Source organism: Anoplopoma fimbria, chromosome 8 (assembly GCF_027596085.1).
Source record: "Anoplopoma fimbria isolate UVic2021 breed Golden Eagle Sablefish chromosome 8, Afim_UVic_2022, whole genome shotgun sequence".
Lineage (NCBI taxonomy): Eukaryota > Metazoa > Chordata > Actinopteri > Perciformes > Anoplopomatidae > Anoplopoma > Anoplopoma fimbria.
The window spans coordinates 15,857,057-15,876,639 of record NC_072456.1 but is presented as its reverse complement, the minus strand read 5'-3'; the positions used below and the strand labels follow the sequence as shown (position 1 = coordinate 15,876,639).

Sequence of the window (19,583 nt, the reverse complement as noted above, 5' to 3'; positions counted from 1 at the left end):
AGATGACCTTCTGTGTCCTTGCACACACACACACACACACACACACACACACACACACACACACACACACACACACACACACACACACACACACACACACACACACACACACACACACACACACACACACACACACACACACACACACGTTTTAGATACATGAAAATGTTTGTGTGTGTGTATGCATGTGCTTGAACATGTGTGTCACGAAATAAATCAATGTGTGCCTGGCGGCCTTGTGGCTAGAGCTACTGTGTGTGTGTGTGTGTGTGTGTGTGTGTATGTGTAGGTAGTGGTTGTGTGGGGGTTATTGGTGACACCCTTCTCCCTCCTAACTGCCAGCTTTAGTTACACATCAATGAAGGGTGAATAATACATTATCTAGGGTAGCCCATATTCCTCCTACGTATCCCAAGAGAAAGACAGAGGAATGGAGAGGTAGACAGATGACAAAATGAGAACTACCTAGACTATATATCTTCCATAGAGAAAAAGAAGCTAAAAGAAAAATATATATTTGACCCAGAGCACCCCGATTCCTCCCTAATCTCATTAGTCATCCACATCATTCAGCAAAACCATGAAGCTTCAACCTGCCTCACTTCCTGTTTAGACAGTGTCCCTCTACTCCTCCCTTGTCGTGATGTATGACTAGCCTGTCTCTTAGATTTATGCTGCTGTTTAGGTGCTTTAAGGACAACAGGACACCTTCAGATGAAACAGGAGTAGAGGCATTGACTCTAGGCCAGTCAGCTGGCATGGGTTTAGTGGACTTGCTGGAGTGTGCGAGGGTCCTTGAGCATGGATCGGTGATGCAAGTGGTTCTGTAATAACGATGCTATTATTTAGACATCCATCTCACTAAGACAATGACAGGATGAGTTTGTTTGTGTGATAGAGAAAGTGTGTATGCCGGCCTGTGCTGTGTGTGTGTGTGTGTGTGTGTGAAACCTCTGCATTTTTGGACTTGCGTCCTTGCCAGACTGTCTGTGTCTGTACATGTGTATGTGCATATATGTGTGTCCATGTGTGTGTGTGTGTTACTAACTGCTGTATGATTTATTCCTTCTTGCTCTGGTGTTGCTGTCTGGGGCCCTCTGTGTGTCATGCCAATGCGCAGAGGTCTTTATGTAATTGAAGTGGGCCTCTAAAAGCCACCTGCCATATGGACTCCAGTGGCCTTGTGTGTCTGTCCGTCCATCCGTCAATTTCTTTTAATTGCCCAGAGCCCAGAATCTGTGCCGTGACTATCTATCGAGTGGTTTCTCTATAGGTTAAATACATTAATAAGTAATAAGGTTTGGGACCTCAGCAATCCCTGACCATGTTATTGACCAGATAATGCAGAGCTGGGCTGAGAGCAGGTACAGTGTGGATGTTCCAGTCTCTGGCTGTTACTTTCCCTGTCCTGTCATTGTCATCTCCATTTTTATTTATATCCCAAACATTCTTCATCCACTTTTGTTTTTATATAAAGGTGGTATACAAAGATTAAAATGTGCCTCTGGAAGCTATTACATAATGTTCAATAAAAAAGTAGGCGCTGCCACTTCGCTTTTCCACCCCTTTGATTTGTTTTTTAAAGTAAACTTGAGAATACAAACATAAAACAACCCTTCGTCTTATTGAGATCATATTGTTGAAATCGTGGCACTAAAATTAAGTTTTGTATTGTTTGCAATATAAATATAGTTATAATTTTGAGTCATTAAGCTCATTGAGCCCCTGTTTACTGTAAAGTTATACAGCCAGGTTCCTGGATCTGTGTGGTACGAAATGTGATGTGTTTTTTGGAGGTAAGAGGCTGCCAATCTTCACTGCAGTTCTTTTTTTTTTTTTAAATCATGGCAATTTTACAAATGCATTAAATTAACATTCTAATAATTTATTAAGCTAAAACAACACAAAAGTACAAACACTTTTCCTCTTTCTTCTCAGTTCTTATTTGTTACTTTCATATTGCGTCATACTTCTAGAGTCACATGAAGGTGTTGTTGTATCTGTTTTCAGAATGCTGTAGCAGATTTGCATTTTTTAATGTCATCTTGCAATCTAAAAACTGAATCTTATTGCACATTACCGCTCCACTGACAAGAAGCCACTGTGCAGGAATGTTATTTAAATGGCTAAATTGAAAATGCAATGTACATGTAAGGTCGAGCAGATATTAGCATTGACACGACCATATTTGAGGCATTTATTGATGATCCTGACTGTGCCTGTCTCCTGGCTGGTTCATTACTGGTGCTTTTAGCTAAAGAGGCGAAGTCCATTTGCACAGAGGAGGTCTAACAAGTCAAGTTATTACAGCCGCTGAGTGTGAGATTAATTAACTCAGTGGCGATTAAGAATGTGGGTCCGAAGAGAATCTTGGTGGCGAGCGGAGGGGAGCGCGAGGGAGAAACACACACAGATACACAGATTGTGTGAGAAAGAGAGCTTCAACTCCAACACTGATCAACGTGATTAATCTAACCCAGCCATTTGTGGGCATGTGGCATTGCAAAACAAAATAGCCATAAATAATAATGATCTCGCCCTTGCACGTCTTACTTTAAGTTAATGATGCCACATAACAAATAAACATGTTTATCTGCCTTCACCCGCTACAGAATTGAAATAAAAGACTGGTCCCTGAAATACATCTATAAACCCTTTTCAGCAATCAGTCCGCAGCTGTTTGTCATCATAGACCATTAACCGTTGCCCACAGTGCCACGAGATGAAAAAAGGGCACGCAGAAATGACGTTGTATCCAGCTATCTCACGCAAGAGAGCAATGCTGCTGCCAAGGTTTGAGAGGCATTGAAATTGGAACTACCTCACTCCAAAAGCTTGTTTGTTAGCTATAGGCATTAAACACACACCTAGGTAGGAGAACAAAATAGAAAAGACAGGGAGTGGTTTGCACATCATAAAAGGTAGAGACAAAAGAGAAACAGAAGAAAGAGGAAGGAAGAAAGGATTACTGAGGGAAAGAGAAAGGGAATCGGACAACCTGGCCAGTTTACCTTGCCCAGTGCTTTATGTACTGCAAACAGCATCTGGTTGGTGAGTGCATCTGGGCCATTGTTTGTATTTGTAATGTTGCATACTATATTAGGACTTTAATTGTTTTACATAAAGCGCCACTCCCGCACTTATTTGTATGTGAGGGTAGAGAGAGAGAGAGACATGTGTGCTTTGATGTGATCTTTGTGTATGTGGATTTTGGCTGCAACAGAAAGGATGTGTGCGTGCAACACTGTCTCAGTCACACAAGCCCGCAAAGCCCTGACCTGGCGGGTTGCATTCCTGGCTTTAACTGCCCGAACCTCCCTTTTGTTCTCTGTGTCTTTGACCTGAATGGCTAATGACTGGGCAAGCAGGTAAACTGTAACAAGCCCTCTGTCTTCTTAACAAGCTGATGTGAGAAGCATCAGTCTGCCCGCAGGGTTTGCTAGCCACCTGGTCCTCCTTATCCTTCCTTTTGAAAAGAAGGGACAGGGGACTGGTGGTGCGATGATGTGTATGTGTGATGGTGATGGGGTAGAGTATAATTACTCATCAGCTTAAATTCCCCATATGTCATTTTCTATCCCTTTCATTTTTTTTCCCACCCTCCTCCTCCTTTTCTTCCTCACAGGTAAATGAGGGCATACCTGGGAAATTAACATGACTGGCGGTGATAATTGACTTGATAATTACCCTGAAACATCTTCATAAATCATGGGCGGTTGCTCAATGAGCCTTTAGTATGTCTAGCCAAGTCCACGCTAATAGGGTAGTCCCCAGCTCCTATTTCGGTTCCGTTATTTGGTTTATCCTGTCTGTGCAAGTTTCTGAGGATAAGCAGAAAAGAAACAGATGAACCTCAAAGACTTTTGGTCTCTACCACCACAGTATTTTTTAAACTGTTTTAAAGTAATTGGAAGCCACTGGCATGCTGAAAATGTGGACCGCATCGGGGCTTTGCCCCTAGCTGCAGACGCACAGGCAGCTGTTCCGGGTGTAACAGGAAGTAGACATCTCTAATTAGATTCAACACGATCATTACATGCTGCAATGGAAGGTGATCTGATATGTTGGCAGATGACTGCATTAGGAGAGACTGTATTAAGAGAAACAATGGTGGAGGGAGAGGGAGAGAGCATTTGTTTGTTAGAGAGACTCAGGGGCTATTGAAACAGAATGGCAAAGCTGGGTGCTAAGCCCTTTACTTGTGGTGCTCAGCCATTCAAAAAGCCACGGCTTTTATTCAATGCCCGGTTCCAGCTCTTTCTAGGCTACACCCCCAGTGAACAAACAGGATTTGTATGTGTGTGTGTGTGTGTGTGTGTGTGTGTGTGTGTGTGTGTGTGTGTGTGTGTGTGTGTGTGTGTGTGTGTGTGTGTGTGTGTGTGTGTAAAAGAGACATAACATGTCTCATTTTCAATTTGTAGGTGTGTTGGTGTTATTGTTGCTTAATAATGTATTATGCATAATGTGTATGCATTATTATTATGCAAGTGAACAGTATGGGTTTGTGTTCCCATGTGATTGAGTTCTGTTTGTTGAGTCAGCCATTGCTGACACACGGAATTGCTTGAAACCTGCTATTAAAGCTGTGAGATAACTGCTCACACACAATCCAACTGCACAGGCAGCACAATAGCCCACCTCCATTGAACAAAAGAGTGTGTCGGTGTGTGTGTGTGTGTGTATTCGGGCTTGTTTATGCTTCTGCCTCTGAGACACTCAGATAATCACCAGCTTCCGACCAAACAAGCAAATACTCATTCATTCACACAGGTGAGTGTGTGAGTGCGCGCTAACACCGTTCTCGGCACCAATGAAATGCTTCCATTGAAATTCTCACATTACTCCCCAAGGACAAGTTGCTGCTATCACATTTTCATATGTTTGGTCTGGGAATCTGTGCTGTTATCTTCTACACAGTCTGTTGCCAGAGCTATCAAGCAGTTCTGAATGGACGCCCCCTGGTTGGCACAGGAGCAGAGGAGAGGAGAGGAGAGGAGAGGAGAGGAGAGGAGAGGAGAGGAGAGGAGGAGAAAAAAGCAGAGAAAAGCAGAGAAAAGGACAGCAGTGAAGTAGACGATGGCTCCCTGGGCTGCAGTAACGCAATGAGCAAAAACAGTTCCCATCAGGCTGCATGTTAAACACAGACACTTCAGGAAGACACACACACATACACAGGGCTTTGTAGATGTCTGCGCACACACACACACACACACAGACACACACACACACACACACACACACACACGCAGACACACAGTCTCTGAAGGCCGCTGCATGTCAGCATGCCAAAAACACAGTGGCAATGAAAGAAGCACAGGGGCTGTGGGGAATACAAGAGAGCGTGTAGCAGCTCTCCATCCTCTCCTCTCCCTCCTTTTCTCCCCCCCCCCCTTTGTTACCTTACTGGCCCCATTGCCTTTCATTCCCATCTCTTTTCTCTGCTTTGCTCCCTCCCTCTCTCTCTCTCTCTCTGAATATCTCTTCTTTTCTTTTGCACTCCTGTCTCTTTCTCCCCCTTCTCTCCCTGTTTGTTCCATGACCCCCTTGTCTTCCCCTTTTTCAGCTTTTTTTTTTTCCTTTGCTGAAATCTAGGGAGACCTACAAGCAACGCTGGTATAAATGAGTGTTCACTGACTTTTTTTTCCACAAGCAGCCACACCCAAAGCTGGGAATCTCACTCTCTTTCTCGCCCTCTCTCTCTCTCTTTCTTTCTTTCTCCCTCTTTCCACTCGCCCCTCCCTTGCTTATCTCAACAAATAAACCCATATTAAATAGTTATTTCCTTTGTACTGTGGCTGTATTAAGCTGGGACTTAATGCATTGAAAATCACTGTTGGCACACATCCTATTATTATTTTCACATGGTTCATTCCTTATTCATTGCTTTTGTATGTGACGTGGATTTTTGACTTAAAATCACTGAGCAAGTACAAGTTAATTTTCTTCTCAAGGGCATTTAACAGTCTAATAATGGACATACACTGACCTTTGCTATCAAACCTGTGATGCGTTATTTCTAGCGTGGTCCTTCTCAACCACAAGGCCACTCTCCCAAGAAGTCTTTGCTATGGGTTGATGATGGCAAAGTATAAGGGCAGGTTGTTGGCTGCCAGAACTCCATTGGCAGACTTGATATGCTAAATGTGACTTTGGGGGTTAGCGAGTCCTGACACTCACCTGTCACAATGTTAGCCTGCAGCGCTAATACCCAAAATCCCTTAGAGAAGCAGAGGCGCCAGGTGAATTTCTGCTCACAGACAGACACACACGCTCAGGCTAACACAATGCTGGGATTCTGCCTTCTTTGAATAAAAACAGAGAAAAGCAGGATACATTGATAGATAGTTGATGCTTGATTTTGTATACACAAATTAGTGTTTATAAGCATTTATGTCTGCCTCTCATACCTGCATGCCTCTCTTTGATTTATTTTTTTCAATGAGGATTTCAAATTAAAATGAGACTGTTGAGTAAGAATGCTTGTTTCAAGACTCATTAAATCATAATCTATCTTTCCCTCTTCTCGTTTGACCTTCGAGGTACTTCATATCGAAGTTTCATATTTATTGGCGCCTGCGCCACCTCACATGATTCATATCAGGGTTCTGGCGCGCCGTTTGCTCATTAGCCATATCCAGTGCGGAGTCATCAGAGCAGTCGGCAGGTTCGGCCAGACAAAGCATCCAATCAAAGAATATCGGCACTGCTTTATCTCACTGAGTAAATTACTCCACCGCCCTCCTTTTATGTCTTTCTCTTTGTAGATAAACATATAATGAGGCAATTGTTGAACATCAGGAACACGCTTTAAGTAAACGCCAGAGTACATGAAACATGAGATGGATAGATAAAAAGAAATGTATCTGTTTTAGAAGATGTCAAAGAATATTTTCTGTTCATGTGTGTGAGTGTGATTTTCTCTTTTGCCTTTCGTCTTTTAAATCAATCAGACCTGGCTGAGGTTACTTACACTATTGTGATTTAAATATAAATTGTATCCCAGGTATTGCCGGCCCCTGAGGGAGCGTGAGGTGAGACGAAATTAAATCAACAGCTGTAGTGACACTCGCACACTATCATACACAAAGACAAACACACCCACACACACACACACACACACACACACACAGACAGACAGATAGACAGCCAAATTACTCTGTCTCGCTTCCTTCCTTCGACTCTGACTAATACACCCATGCACACACGCACAAATACCCACAGAACTTGACTAGGAGATCCATATTTCCATATGCAGATCCTTGAGGCAAAAAACAAAACCTGCTTCTCGCTTGCTTGTTTGCATTTTTCAGATTCAGTTGGCTGAGTCATTAGCCAGGAAATCAGATCACGGCATCTAGGAGTCTCACGCAGAAAAGGCACTGCACTAGTCACCCCATGCTTGGATTCAGCAATCTAATTCTTGACTAACGTGTTATGCTTAAACAGTGTTTAATGTCAGCATTCAATGTTGAATTTAATTGGAGGGGGAAAAAAATTCACCCAGACTAAATTATGAAATGTAAAACAAAGAGGGAGAGAGAGAGGTGTGGAGAATTTCCAGGAAGGGTTGTGAATGAAAAATCACTTAATTTATAGAAAAGGTTGAGGCAATAGCTTCCATGTTAGGTGATGTAAACATCCTGTGTCTCTACAGAAACCTGGTTCTGCGCCCGGTTCCTGGTGGAGGTTTAACAAAGGATGACATGATGCCCTTAATGTTATCATTTGCAAATTAGGAAAAAGCCTTTCTAAAATAAAATGTAAGTGGTGAATGTCACAATAAACCTTACAATCGTGCCACAGTGAAGCCTATACCGATATTGAGTAGATTTTAACTCAAGTGTTATTTCCTTTAAGACCCTTTTCAATTTGTAGAAAAATACAAAAAGGAAATAATGAAGAGGTAGTTTACGTTGACAATATCCTTGTTTACTGTAATTGTAGGAGTTATATTTCCATTTCACATGATGTCAGTATCAAATAAATGGCCCTGAGCTTGGTTTCCAATGAGAGGCGAGTTAAAGCACCGGCAGCCTTAATTAGACAAGGCCAAAAATCTCAGTGCAGTAAACCAGCATGTTCTGAGATAACTCCTTCAGAGGAATATTTTGGTGAGGAATGAAACCCAGTAAACTTGACGTCATGCAGTGAGGCATGGCTTTAAAACAAAGGTGGTTATACAGTGGCCTAGAACTCTGTTATTAAGTCACCGTAGTCTGTATCAGCAGTTTTGAAAACAGCTGTTTACATGCTGAGTAAAGGAGCAAAGAAGACATGGGGATAAATGTGGAATGTTATGGACGGTGAACAAAAGCCTTCACATTCCCTTCTGAGAGCAAAATGTTAAGTGGAGCTCTTACAGTATGGGAAATGAAGCGGTAACTAAAAGGTTGCAGGTTCAGAGCTAGCTCAAGGATTCAGCTGAAAACACCACGTCAGTCAGCTATAAGTTAAAATGCTTGTCTCAAGCAATCTGCTGTGCTGTTGCAACACCAGAACTTCCAGTTAAAAGCAAACAACAACAAAAAAAAAATTGCTGATTAGATCAAAGTACATGAAAAGGAGCAAAGATGGCACTCCTGACAAAATGCAGACACTCACTTTATCGAGGATTCCCATTGAACCTTTCCAGAATTGGATTTTTCAAGGTAATCTAAAGTGCTTGTGTCAGAGCAAGTAGCCGATAAAACAAGTGCTAAAGGCTTCCCCCCAGCCGTGAATGTGTGTGTGTATGTGTTATTTTGTCAGTACTGTTGATGAAGGGGCTGTGACTTATTCAATAGCAACCGAACACAGAGCCATTCAATGAACCCACGGGACAATGCAGCTTTGAATTCCGGGTCTCGGACAGGGTGAGGGGTTGGGTGGTTAACTAGGAAGTTGGGGAATAGAAGGGAGAGAATGTGCACATTCACGCACGCACATATGCACACACAAAAGGAAGTTTGGGGGGTAGCTGGAGTTTCTGAGACTTCAACTTTTAGCATTTGCATTTTAGTCAGTAAGGAAATATAGCTTCCTAGATTGTCTTACACATAGCGAAACAGTGAAATAAGCTTGAATTCCTAAGTGGCAAACATTAGAGCTACTAATCCTAAGTGGTACAAGGTTAAATACCACGGTGACATGCAGTAAACAAAGAAGAAGCTTAAGTTTCAACCACTTATATTTAAGCGCACATCGATGACTCAAACAGGCACACGTATGATCACTCATACTCATCACAGCAGGATGCCGGCTTAAAAAAAAACTGCCTCCATATATGCACATAGTCGTTCAAACACACACATGCTGACACACACACACATGAATGCACACCTGGTTTTGTAGACGGCTGCCCTTAGGGCTACCTGTTCGTCAGATCCTCTGTGCTTTGTAATTAGGAGAGTCAGTGAGAGAAGGGGATAGGGAGGGGGGGGAGAGAGAGAGAGAGAGAGAGAGAGAAGAGAGAGAGAGAGAGAAAAAAGGGGGTAAAGACAAAGACGCCCAGTCCATCAGTAGTACAGGAACTAGACTAGACTTCATGAGCCCTTGAAAATGCAATACACTGCTTGGTTGCAGCAAACACACACACACACACACACACACACACACACACACACACACACACACACACACACACACACACACACACACACACACACACACACACACACACACACACACATGCTCTCGTACATATGTAATTTGCAGAAACAGCTGTGCTAGCTCACAATGTCCTCCTTACTCCGATCAAAGCTATTTTCCATTTCAACTGCTCCCATAAAGCCTCTGACAGAAAAAAAAAAAACATTGTTGTGTTTGTTTTTGTTTATTTATCACAAGTCCCAGAGTAATCTTGTAAGAGCGGCTTGTCAGAAATGGCCTCTGCAGACACGATAGGTCAAGCAGACAGACCAAAAAATAAAAAAGGCGTGCTTTTACAACCCAAATAGTGTAAGGCCCCGAGGCATCTTTTGACAAGAGGAAAATAATTGAGAGGCAGGGTCCCAACGACAAATGCCAAGGGCAAAGAATTGCGTTCATTAGAGATGAGACAAGAGTTACACTGAGTGAGACAGGAACGAGTTTTGAGCTTAAAAATAAAGACAAGGAAGGAGAAAGAGAGACACAGAAAGGTGGAAATAGAGCTCATGTCCTAGGCATCAACGGCGTAACCCTGTTACCGCACACACACGGGACAAACCTTTTGTGTGACAGCCATTGTGGGATGACTGACAGTGAGTGGTAGCGGGGTGAAGTATTTGTGAGTGTGTGTGTGTGTGTGTGTGTGTGTGTGTGTGTGTGTGTGTGTGTGTGTGTGTGTGTGTGTGTGTGTGTGTAAGGGGGGGGGGGGGGGGTTGTCATGAGAGGCGAGTCCGTTCAGGAATTCCACAGAGGAATCACCTCCTTGGCCTGTCCATGTCACAGCAACCAATTACCGTGACTGTGTGTGTGTGTGTGTGTGTGTGTGTGTGTGTGTGTGTGTGTGTGTGTGTGTGTGTGTGTGTGTGTGTGTGTGTGTGTGTGGGAGCTGAAGGGGAGGTCTCGCCATAAAATGGAGGGGACTTCTCCTAATCATCGCACTCTGGCCCCGCACAAAGGCAAAAAGGCTGCTTGGACAATTTGAATTTGAAAAGCATCTCTCCTCCTGCTCTCTTTTTTTTTCTTCTTCCTGTGTCTCTCTTCCCCTTTCTCTGCTCCACATTGGCTAACAAAAGGGGAGCCAACAAAGATAGCACAGAAAGCAATCAGGCTAATAGCGCTAATAAGTTGAGCGTGGGGTCCTCGCTCTCAGTGTTGACACATTTCACTGTTTCTCTGGCTAAACAGAGGCTCAAGTGTTTGGCAACCAGACGACATAGTATTTTAATGGAGTGGCTACCCCATGCCAGGTTGCCATGTGCTTGGTCTGTTTGACCGCAGGAGAATACAACAAAAGCAACTCGGAGAAGAGGTGGGGAGCAGATAATTAACTAGTGGAGTAGCCTAAAGGAAGGACTTCGGGGAAAGAGTCATCCGGGAGGTTTTAAAGTTTTTGCTTTTTGTCCTGCCTGAAAATCAAATCCTGCTGTCATCATGTTTCATTAATACGGCAGTTAAAGCAGGAATGCGAAGAAGCCATTTTGTTTTGTGCTTCTAGCAGGAAACCAAAGCTAACAGGAAGCGATTAAGTCAGCTTTTCGCTAACATTTCAGACATTGCTCTGCGTGTCCGTAACACGTATATATCTCCAAGGCTGTCGAGACATATCTTTGTGTTTGGTTCAGTTATCTTTCAGTTGTCATCTGACGGGGTCGCGCTAACAAAGACGAGCATTCTGAAAAGCTCAAAGTAGTCGCGGCAAGATCCAAGCTAAATCCCTCACCTGTCTGCTCCTTGCTACTCGGGCCCTGTGAAACGACTACACATTCCTCTCTCTCTCTCAATAATAGCCTTTCTTCCCCTTTTCCTCTTTAGGCCTTTTTTTTTTCTTCTTTAAGAAGTCTGCTTGTTTGAACAAAGAAATATTTTAAGAGGCTTGTAACTGGGTGCTGTGTGTGTGTGTGTGGTTGTGTTTGTGTTTGTGTGTGTGTGAGTTGGATGCGGCCATAGGGACAAATGCTTCAGTGCCCTCCCCTGTTATTAGGTCTGCCCTGTCATTAGGGGATTAGAGTGTAGGGGTTGGCTTCGCGTGTGTGCATGCATGTGTGCGTGAGCGCATGTATTTGCCTGCATATGATCTCCCCAAGCCTGTTTGTATTTCTGCAACGTTTCTCACACAATCAGAGCTAGCAGAGAAAACCCATGTTTGTTATGCTAATCCCAGGTGCATTTGACCTCAATCATAAATACCACTTTACTAAAGCAATCCCCAGGTTACTCAAACAGTGACTCTCTAATTGAATAGTTCTTCGTAAGCGGCGGGAGGTGGAAAAACATTCCCCACGTACCCTACAAGTCACATCCATCACAGCACAGTGTGAAAACACAAGCACAGATATAGAGATCGGCAAGAAAAGGAGGAAGGAAGAGGAACAGGAAAAGACAAATGAAAAGATGCCACTTCCGAGTGGAGGGAAGAAAGAGGAAGTAGGTAGAGAACGTTAGTCACAACAGGGGGATAGATGAGGAGAAAGAGATGGGGACTGAGATCCATCTTTTCACGGGGATGATGAGAAAGAGATTGAAAACAAATAAGAAAAAAGGGAGAGTGCGTGCAAAAAAGATGGCTTAAGCAGCCTTGTGCATCTGTGTATCCTGATCCAGTGCTACCTCCCACATCTGTACGCTTCACTCTCGCTGTGTGTGAGTGTGTTTTATGGCAGTAAATTTACATGTTCATTTGCATGATTCACTCCATTTGCTCTTTCCCCTCCCTCCAACTTATCATGTCTCTCTCTCTCTCTCTCTCATTTTTACATTTCCAGGATTTAAAAGGGTTGAAGTGAAACATATAGAGCTAAAAGGCAAACGAGAGCACTGCCTGTGTACAAGGGAGGATCTTATAGTCACACAATGGCTGTTTCTCCCCCAACTCGTCCTTCTGGTTTTCTTACTATCTATTCTTCTTTTTTCTCTGTCTTGGCCGGGCCTATTAGGCAAGCTGCCAGCATGGTCTTAGAAGCTTTCAAAGGTTTGTTTGCTTTAAAAAATACCTTTTGCTCTTTAATCTGTCTTTGGCTCTCTCTCCTCCTTAATCATCCATACAGCACGGGTTTTTGTCAGTTTGGCACACACAAACGGTTGCACTTTATTTTCTGGTTTGTTTGCGTGTGCAATCTTTTTGTGACTGTGCAGGTGTCTGAATTTGGCAGTGCACCTCTATTACCCAATGTGCTACACACACACACACACACACACACACACACACACACACACACACACACACACACACACACACACACACACACACACACACACACACACACACACACACACACACACACACACACACACACACACACATATATATAAACAAAGTGTGCAAAGACAAATGAGCATAGCAGCCACCTACATGCACACACATGCACACACACAGACTGACAGAGAGGGAGCAGCCGGGTGAGGTCGGGGTCACTCAGTGCTTTTGCTTTGGCCCATTGACTCCGCATTTGTGCTCCACTTTGGGCACAATACAAAGCTTGACTGCACAAACGAACACAATAACTCTCACATAGACACACACACACACACACACACACACACACACACACACACACACACACACACACACACACACACACACACACACACACACACACACACACACACACACACACACACACACACACACACACACACACACACACACACACACACACACACACGCACAGACCTGGTATGGCTAAACAATGCAGATGCATCGAGAATAGAAGGGTAACTGCTGCACATGCACTCCCGAATGATCCACTGTCTCCACCATTGAGGCACACCTCACATCTGTGTGTGTTCGTGATTTGCATACATCTCTTTCTGCTCTCCGGCTCTCGTTCTTTCTCTTTTGTCTCTGTCTCCCCTTTACCTCCCCTCTTTCACTGCGCCAGTCTGTCAGTGTTTCACTGTGTTGTCATTTTCAGCAAGTTCAGCTCTAATGACAAGCCAATACACCATACACACAGCCCAGTCATAATAATAAACACCAGGCGTCGGAGGCGTATCATTTCCACCACACCGGCTTACCTACCTGTGTAGCTGTCGGTAAGAGGTCGATAATCACACACTGTCATGGTATGAGTCAGTGGAAGTCCCACAGCTAATATGCACTGACACAGTTTGAGATGAAAACACTAGTAGGCCCTTATTTGCGCAAGAGACAAATGTGGCTCATTGCATCTGACTGCAAAGAGGGCTCGCTGCAAAAGCAGACTGAATTCGTGATTTGTTTGAAAGCATCTTCACTATCAGCTCGGAGAGAAAATTGGAGACTGAGAAGCGAGAAAGGTAAACGATTGTTTGGTCGTTAGCTGGATAAGACCCTGCGCTGCTGCATGTACAAGATATTTGCTCCCAGAGCCACTCCCAGAGAGACAGTTCTCACAGCAAAGCTACCAGACCATTCTGCCTAAAGGGAAACAAGCCAAATCTAGAAGATATCTCCCTTTGGCAGGAACTCTCTTGAAAGTCATGTTTTCTCACCGGTGTAATGGGCACACACATGTCAGGGACACTCACCCAAAGCTTGAGGGGCTAAAATTCAATGGGAATTCCCAGCTATAGGAGAAAGTCATCTCTACGGAGCTAGACTCACAAGGGGTCTCTGAGTTTGAGGGTATTTGTGAGTGTAGGGCAGGTGTGTGTGGGGGGAGAGGACCCTGGGGTTTATTATTTTATTTTGCTCCCAAGTCCTGTTTCCTGTCAGCTTACCAGGACCAAAAATAATACAAAGAAAAAAAGAGGGAGATGAAAGCAGAGAATACCTCAGAGATGTTGGTAGAGAAGCAAAGTGAGCTGAGACACTTCTTCAGGTTCATCCCATGCAACTGAGGCAAGAACATTGGAACATCTCGCACTTCCTTCCACACACCAGGGACGGTTAGAGCTCACCTTCTGGCAGTACCGTTTCATCATCTTTTACTATGTTGTTGAACAGCACGGCGGTTGAGATAATAAGGGTGGCTGCATACTAAGCCTTGAGCACCAGGTAGTAAAAGACTGAACATTTATAGTGTTCCTTCTCTGCTCTCACCAAGCCGTTGTCTTTGCCAGTAGATACTAGAGGGGGGAAAATGGAGAGGAGAGGAGAGATTTGCTCGAGAGAATCCTGTCCACCATTTTGTTTCTCTGTGTGTGCCAAGAGACAGGCGCAAAAGTAAGGTAAACTTGAAGTGCATATGTGCTCAAGTACTCGCAAAAAGTGAATCCAATTGAAGTGTTTCGACCTCTTTTCCGCTCAAAAGCTCCTCTTTTGTGACACCTAACTTTATAACCCTCCCTCTTCACTGAAGCCTTCTGTTGGGTTGTATATCTTGCAGAGTTTTACAACCTGTTACTCGCTGTATGTGTGGGTGTTATCAAGTGTGTGTATGTGTGTGAGTGTGATATGGTGCCCTGTGGGAAGCGGAACCGTTTCACAGCGAGACTCACTGTTGTTTCCTTTCCCCCTGTATAAAAGCTAACGTCTAATTGAAACTAATTAGCCAGACAAGGAGCCGCAGTAAAATGTCACACAATACCTCAGAGATCACCCACCTAGATCCCTGCCTCACTCTCCCACTGTCTGTCGGTCTTCCTGTCACACACGGGCATACAGTACTTCTTTGTCTAATTTAATCTAATATCGCTCTAAGCCCGCGCTTTCTGTCATTCAGTTATTCACCCAGTTATCTGAGAACGTTGGTCAAAGCCTCTTATCTCTTCGGCGGCTCATTTTACAAGTTTTATGACATTGTTGTAAAACTATTGAAAGTTCTATTGATCTCCCCATGTTCCTCTTTGTCTGACCTGGTTGTTTTCTTTCTGTTTACAGAGACGCTGATGGACACAAAGTGGGCCACAACAGAATTAGCCTGGACTGCACACCCTGAGACCGGGGTGAGTTTACTGTTCAGTGTGTGTTTGCACGCCTTTGTGTGTTCATGTATAGTAAGACTGATTTATTAATGGATAAACAGATGGTGGAAGAGAAAAGAGAACTATGTGCGCAACATAACCACTGCTGTTTTTTTTTATTTTATAATTTAAATTCACTTGTGTGTTCAGGTGTAGACGGTAACTTTGACTTTACACATACATTCAGTGTTGAGTGTGTGTTTGTGTGAGCTTGTGCTTCTACAAACAGCATGTCTGCATGCCTCTCTGATGTCAAACAGTCCTATAGATCTTCATTGGCAAATCACTCAACAGGATATGTTTTGGGATTCAACAGGATGCGCTTTTTAGCAAGCAGAAAAAGATACACTGCAATCCAATTTCACCGACCCGCCCAGTCACAGATGGTCCCTTCCCCGTGCTCCAGTGCACTTATAACGTGAAAAACGCCAGTTTCCTCATGAACTAACCTTTTAAACATTAAAATATTTCTTGTCGTTGACCCATTGCACACCCCGGCATCCAAATCTTCCACACACAATGTGCCAGTGACAGCCCCATCTTGCTTTCCCATGTGGTCTCCACAATGGCCTAAAGAGGAGTCTTGACCCCTCCTCAACTATACTTCAAAGACCCCGAGCACTCCTCCTCTTGCCTTTGTGTGGCCCTCTGACTTGGCCCTTGTGTTTTAAAGGGTGGGCCCCCATTTCTTAGTTTTTGTTTTTACCCTGCACTTGCAGGAACATTCCACCCCAGCTGTTCGAAAGTCGCCAACCCTCCTTATTCTCCCCTTCTTTTACTTCCAAGTAACTCAGCGCTAATGAAGCCAGAGACACCAGCCACCTCAGCTGCAACAATCAGTGGGACAAACGCCCTCACAGCCTTTCGTGCCCTTCTTTTTTTTGTCCCTCCCCCTTTCAATCCGTCCATCTTCCTTTGCCTTCCTCTGCCTCCCTCCTCCTTGTTAAGCTAAACTGCAGTAGTGATGCTCCCACCGGTCCCTTGCAGAACGCCTCCCTGTTTCTTTTTCAATCAAACCCACAACAGATGCTCCTTTTCAATAGATATACATACAGTGGAGAGCCTTTTGCACTCCAGATTTCCCATTATCAAACAAAAGACTTGAGAAGAGTTTCTCCCCTGCCTTATTTTCGTAGCAGAACGTCCCACAGATGGTGATTGTTCCTGAGTTGTCTTTACACCCTGTTTTTCCTCTTATTTTTTTCTTACAAAAAAAAAAATCAATCCTGCCTGCTGTCATTTTCTGTCTTTTTTCTGTCACAATGTATTGTGCATGTGTTTCTGTCAAACACATGCACATTACATTGTGCGTGTGTTTATCTGTATGCTTTTTTGGGATTGCAACAAGAGATCCGCGGCCTGTTTTTGTAACAGATGACCAGTAGTTAACAGGAGCCGATACAGTGGACCAAAAAAATACTGCGAGAGCTGGAAGGGAGGCTGAGAACAGTGAGACTGAGATCAAGTAAAATCCACAGAAATGTCCTGGCAGAGATAGGGAGACAGTATATAAGAGAAAAAAAAATCAATTTCTAAGAAAAAATCTTAGAAAAAGACTCACTCACACAGACTCCCCACACTCTCCCAGGCATGCTGTCCAGTCGAGTCTGAGTCACAGAATCTCTGTTTTTCACAGAGTTGCACAACACATACAGATAAAGCATCAGACATAAAGATACACAAACAAACTGCGTCTATTTGTGACAGTGGATTTGTAAATGTGTCTGTAAGAGCACATCTTATTATTTCTAAGTTAAAGGCACTGCCATCACAAACGTGTGTGTGTGTGTGTGAACATGTATTCTTTCCCCTCTGTGTCTGCAATTTGGTATGTGGATTTCTCTATCTCACCATCTGCATCTGTCTGTAGTAATAGCCTGTAGAATCTATGTATCATGCATTTCTGTGTGTGTTTCAGTGTCTGTGCACGTAGATACCTATCTCTTGCCTCACTCATGTTGTTGCCTGCATTTCCACTTTTCACTATGTCTCCTTGTATTGTGTGTGCGTGTGTGTGTGTGTGTGTGTGTTTGTCCATATACTGTGTCATTTATCTTCCAAAACAGATGGGTCATGAATGGGGAATTACCCTTTATAACAAGGCTATAAGACTTGGAATGATGCACACACAGGGTTTTCCATAGCCAAACTGATAGCAATATACCAAGTTAGTTGGCTTGTGGAGATAATAACTATTGTTAGAGTATCACTGCCTGCTTCACAGAGCCCCGGCATGCTAAAACATGTTATGTACAACATTTGCCTGAGAGAGCTTATTCATACTAACAACAACCAGAAAAAAGCAGACAAAAGCTTGTGGGGGCTACAATATTCCAGCTAATGCCTAAAGCTAATGATACTAGTTTGTATCAGTTGCTTTCAAGGTTACTTAAAGTTTATGTTCACTAATAATTCATTTAAGGTTGATGAATGATATAGGTTGGCCATAAAAATGTCTCAAACTTCTGAAGAACAACATGCGCCTACTTTCTCCATCCATATCTATAATTTGTCCAAAGAATCAAAGTTATGCCAAAATGTTGGAATATATATTTTTAAAGCGGGCCTTTTGACCCTCAAGGAGTGCATCACAGAGCTATTGTTCATCGTCAACCGCAAGCAAAATTGAAAGCTTTGATTGGAAAGGACAAAGAGAAAATTGAACGGAATCGCAAATCTTGCAAAACGATTCATCATGTTGAAAATGATGCCAATAAACTTGACCCTTTTTCACATGACCTACTTAATTCATTCAGGCTTGGTAAGCAGGCGCTCAGAGTGTTTGGTCACTGGTGCGTGTCTCTGGGGGATGACCTCTCTCTAAACACACACATACACAAACAGACACACAATTATACATACATACCCTCAAACAAACACACAGAGCAAGTAAACACTCAGGCACACAGACTCACACAAGCACATTTAAACAAACTTGCACAACCTCATATACACACCCACAAACACTTGGCCTCATCGCTCTTCTGCGGTGGGTGATTTATTACACTGAACTAAATACCCATTGACACTTCATGCTTTTAGCCATCCCATTGACCTGGCCGGTGATTATCGATTCCCTCTAGTCGCTTCCTCTTCGCTCTAGCCAAGCCATCGTTTTAATGCAACGGAAGAGCTTAACCCATCCTTCCTCTCCCCCTCATGGCCTCCAGGGTCCTGGATGAATAGTCTTTTCTCCACCACATCCATATCACAGCCTCAATTAAGATGCTCAGATAGAAACAACTGGCTCTGGAGAACAAATTTGAGTCTTTAATCAAATGTTCCGTGGCAAACTTCGGTCCTGAGAGTGCAACCATAGACACTTAATTTGTTATAGATGTGTCTTGGCAATAAAGAGTTAAGTATTCTTTTCTCTCAGGGTGGCAGGGAGGCTGAGTGATGTGACCACCCTGTAATTAGAAGGTCAGAGGTTCAATCTCAAGGATTTAGGTAGCAAGTCCAATGACAACCATGTAAAGTAGTACAGACTTTTAGATGAAAACTGCACTCCAGCTTTTATTCATTTGTCTAGTTTTATCTAGTTCCATTTAATCTCCCTCCTCATTGTCTTTCAAATGCTTTAATTCATTGCTATGCCTAATGCAAAACACTTTGAAAGGTGATACGTATGCAAATAACCTTACCAGGCCTTTACTTCGTTAAAAATAAAAGCACTCTGTTTGTCTCATAGGAAAGGAGAGCAGATCCCTCAGCACATACGCACAAAGATATATTATACACAGAGGAATCGCTATTTGAAGTGAAATGATTTAATCTTGGTGTCCTCATTCGAGATTGAAAAATGCATTAGATTACAGTGTCTCACAGTAAAGCTTTTGAGTCTAGTTTGCCTGCGCTTATTTAATGAAGCTGGTAATCAAAGTTTAGAAAATTTAATCCCATTTTATCCTGAGTAATTCACCCCCTGGGTACTGTAGTAGCATAGAAAGATCTAGAGGAGTGTAAAAAACGAAAATCATGAAGGTTAACCGGCGTCTTCATTAGAGGACGTTGCGATCATTGCTCTGTAATTGAAGCGTAATTGGTTGTGAAGCAATGTGACTGCTACTTCC

At 43.3% G+C, this 19,583-nt stretch overlaps 1 protein-coding gene across 1 annotated transcript in view; it reads left to right on the top strand.

Annotated features, from left to right (window-relative positions):
* Positions 1-19,583, top strand: part of LOC129094054 (ephrin type-B receptor 3-like) — a 58,261-nt gene that overhangs the window by 15,326 nt on the left and 23,352 nt on the right. Inside the window, exon 2 of the mRNA XM_054602068.1 lies at positions 15,428-15,492. Within this exon, the coding sequence (XP_054458043.1) occupies positions 15,428-15,492 (65 nt within the window). The remainder of the gene's footprint in view (positions 1-15,427; positions 15,493-19,583) is intronic.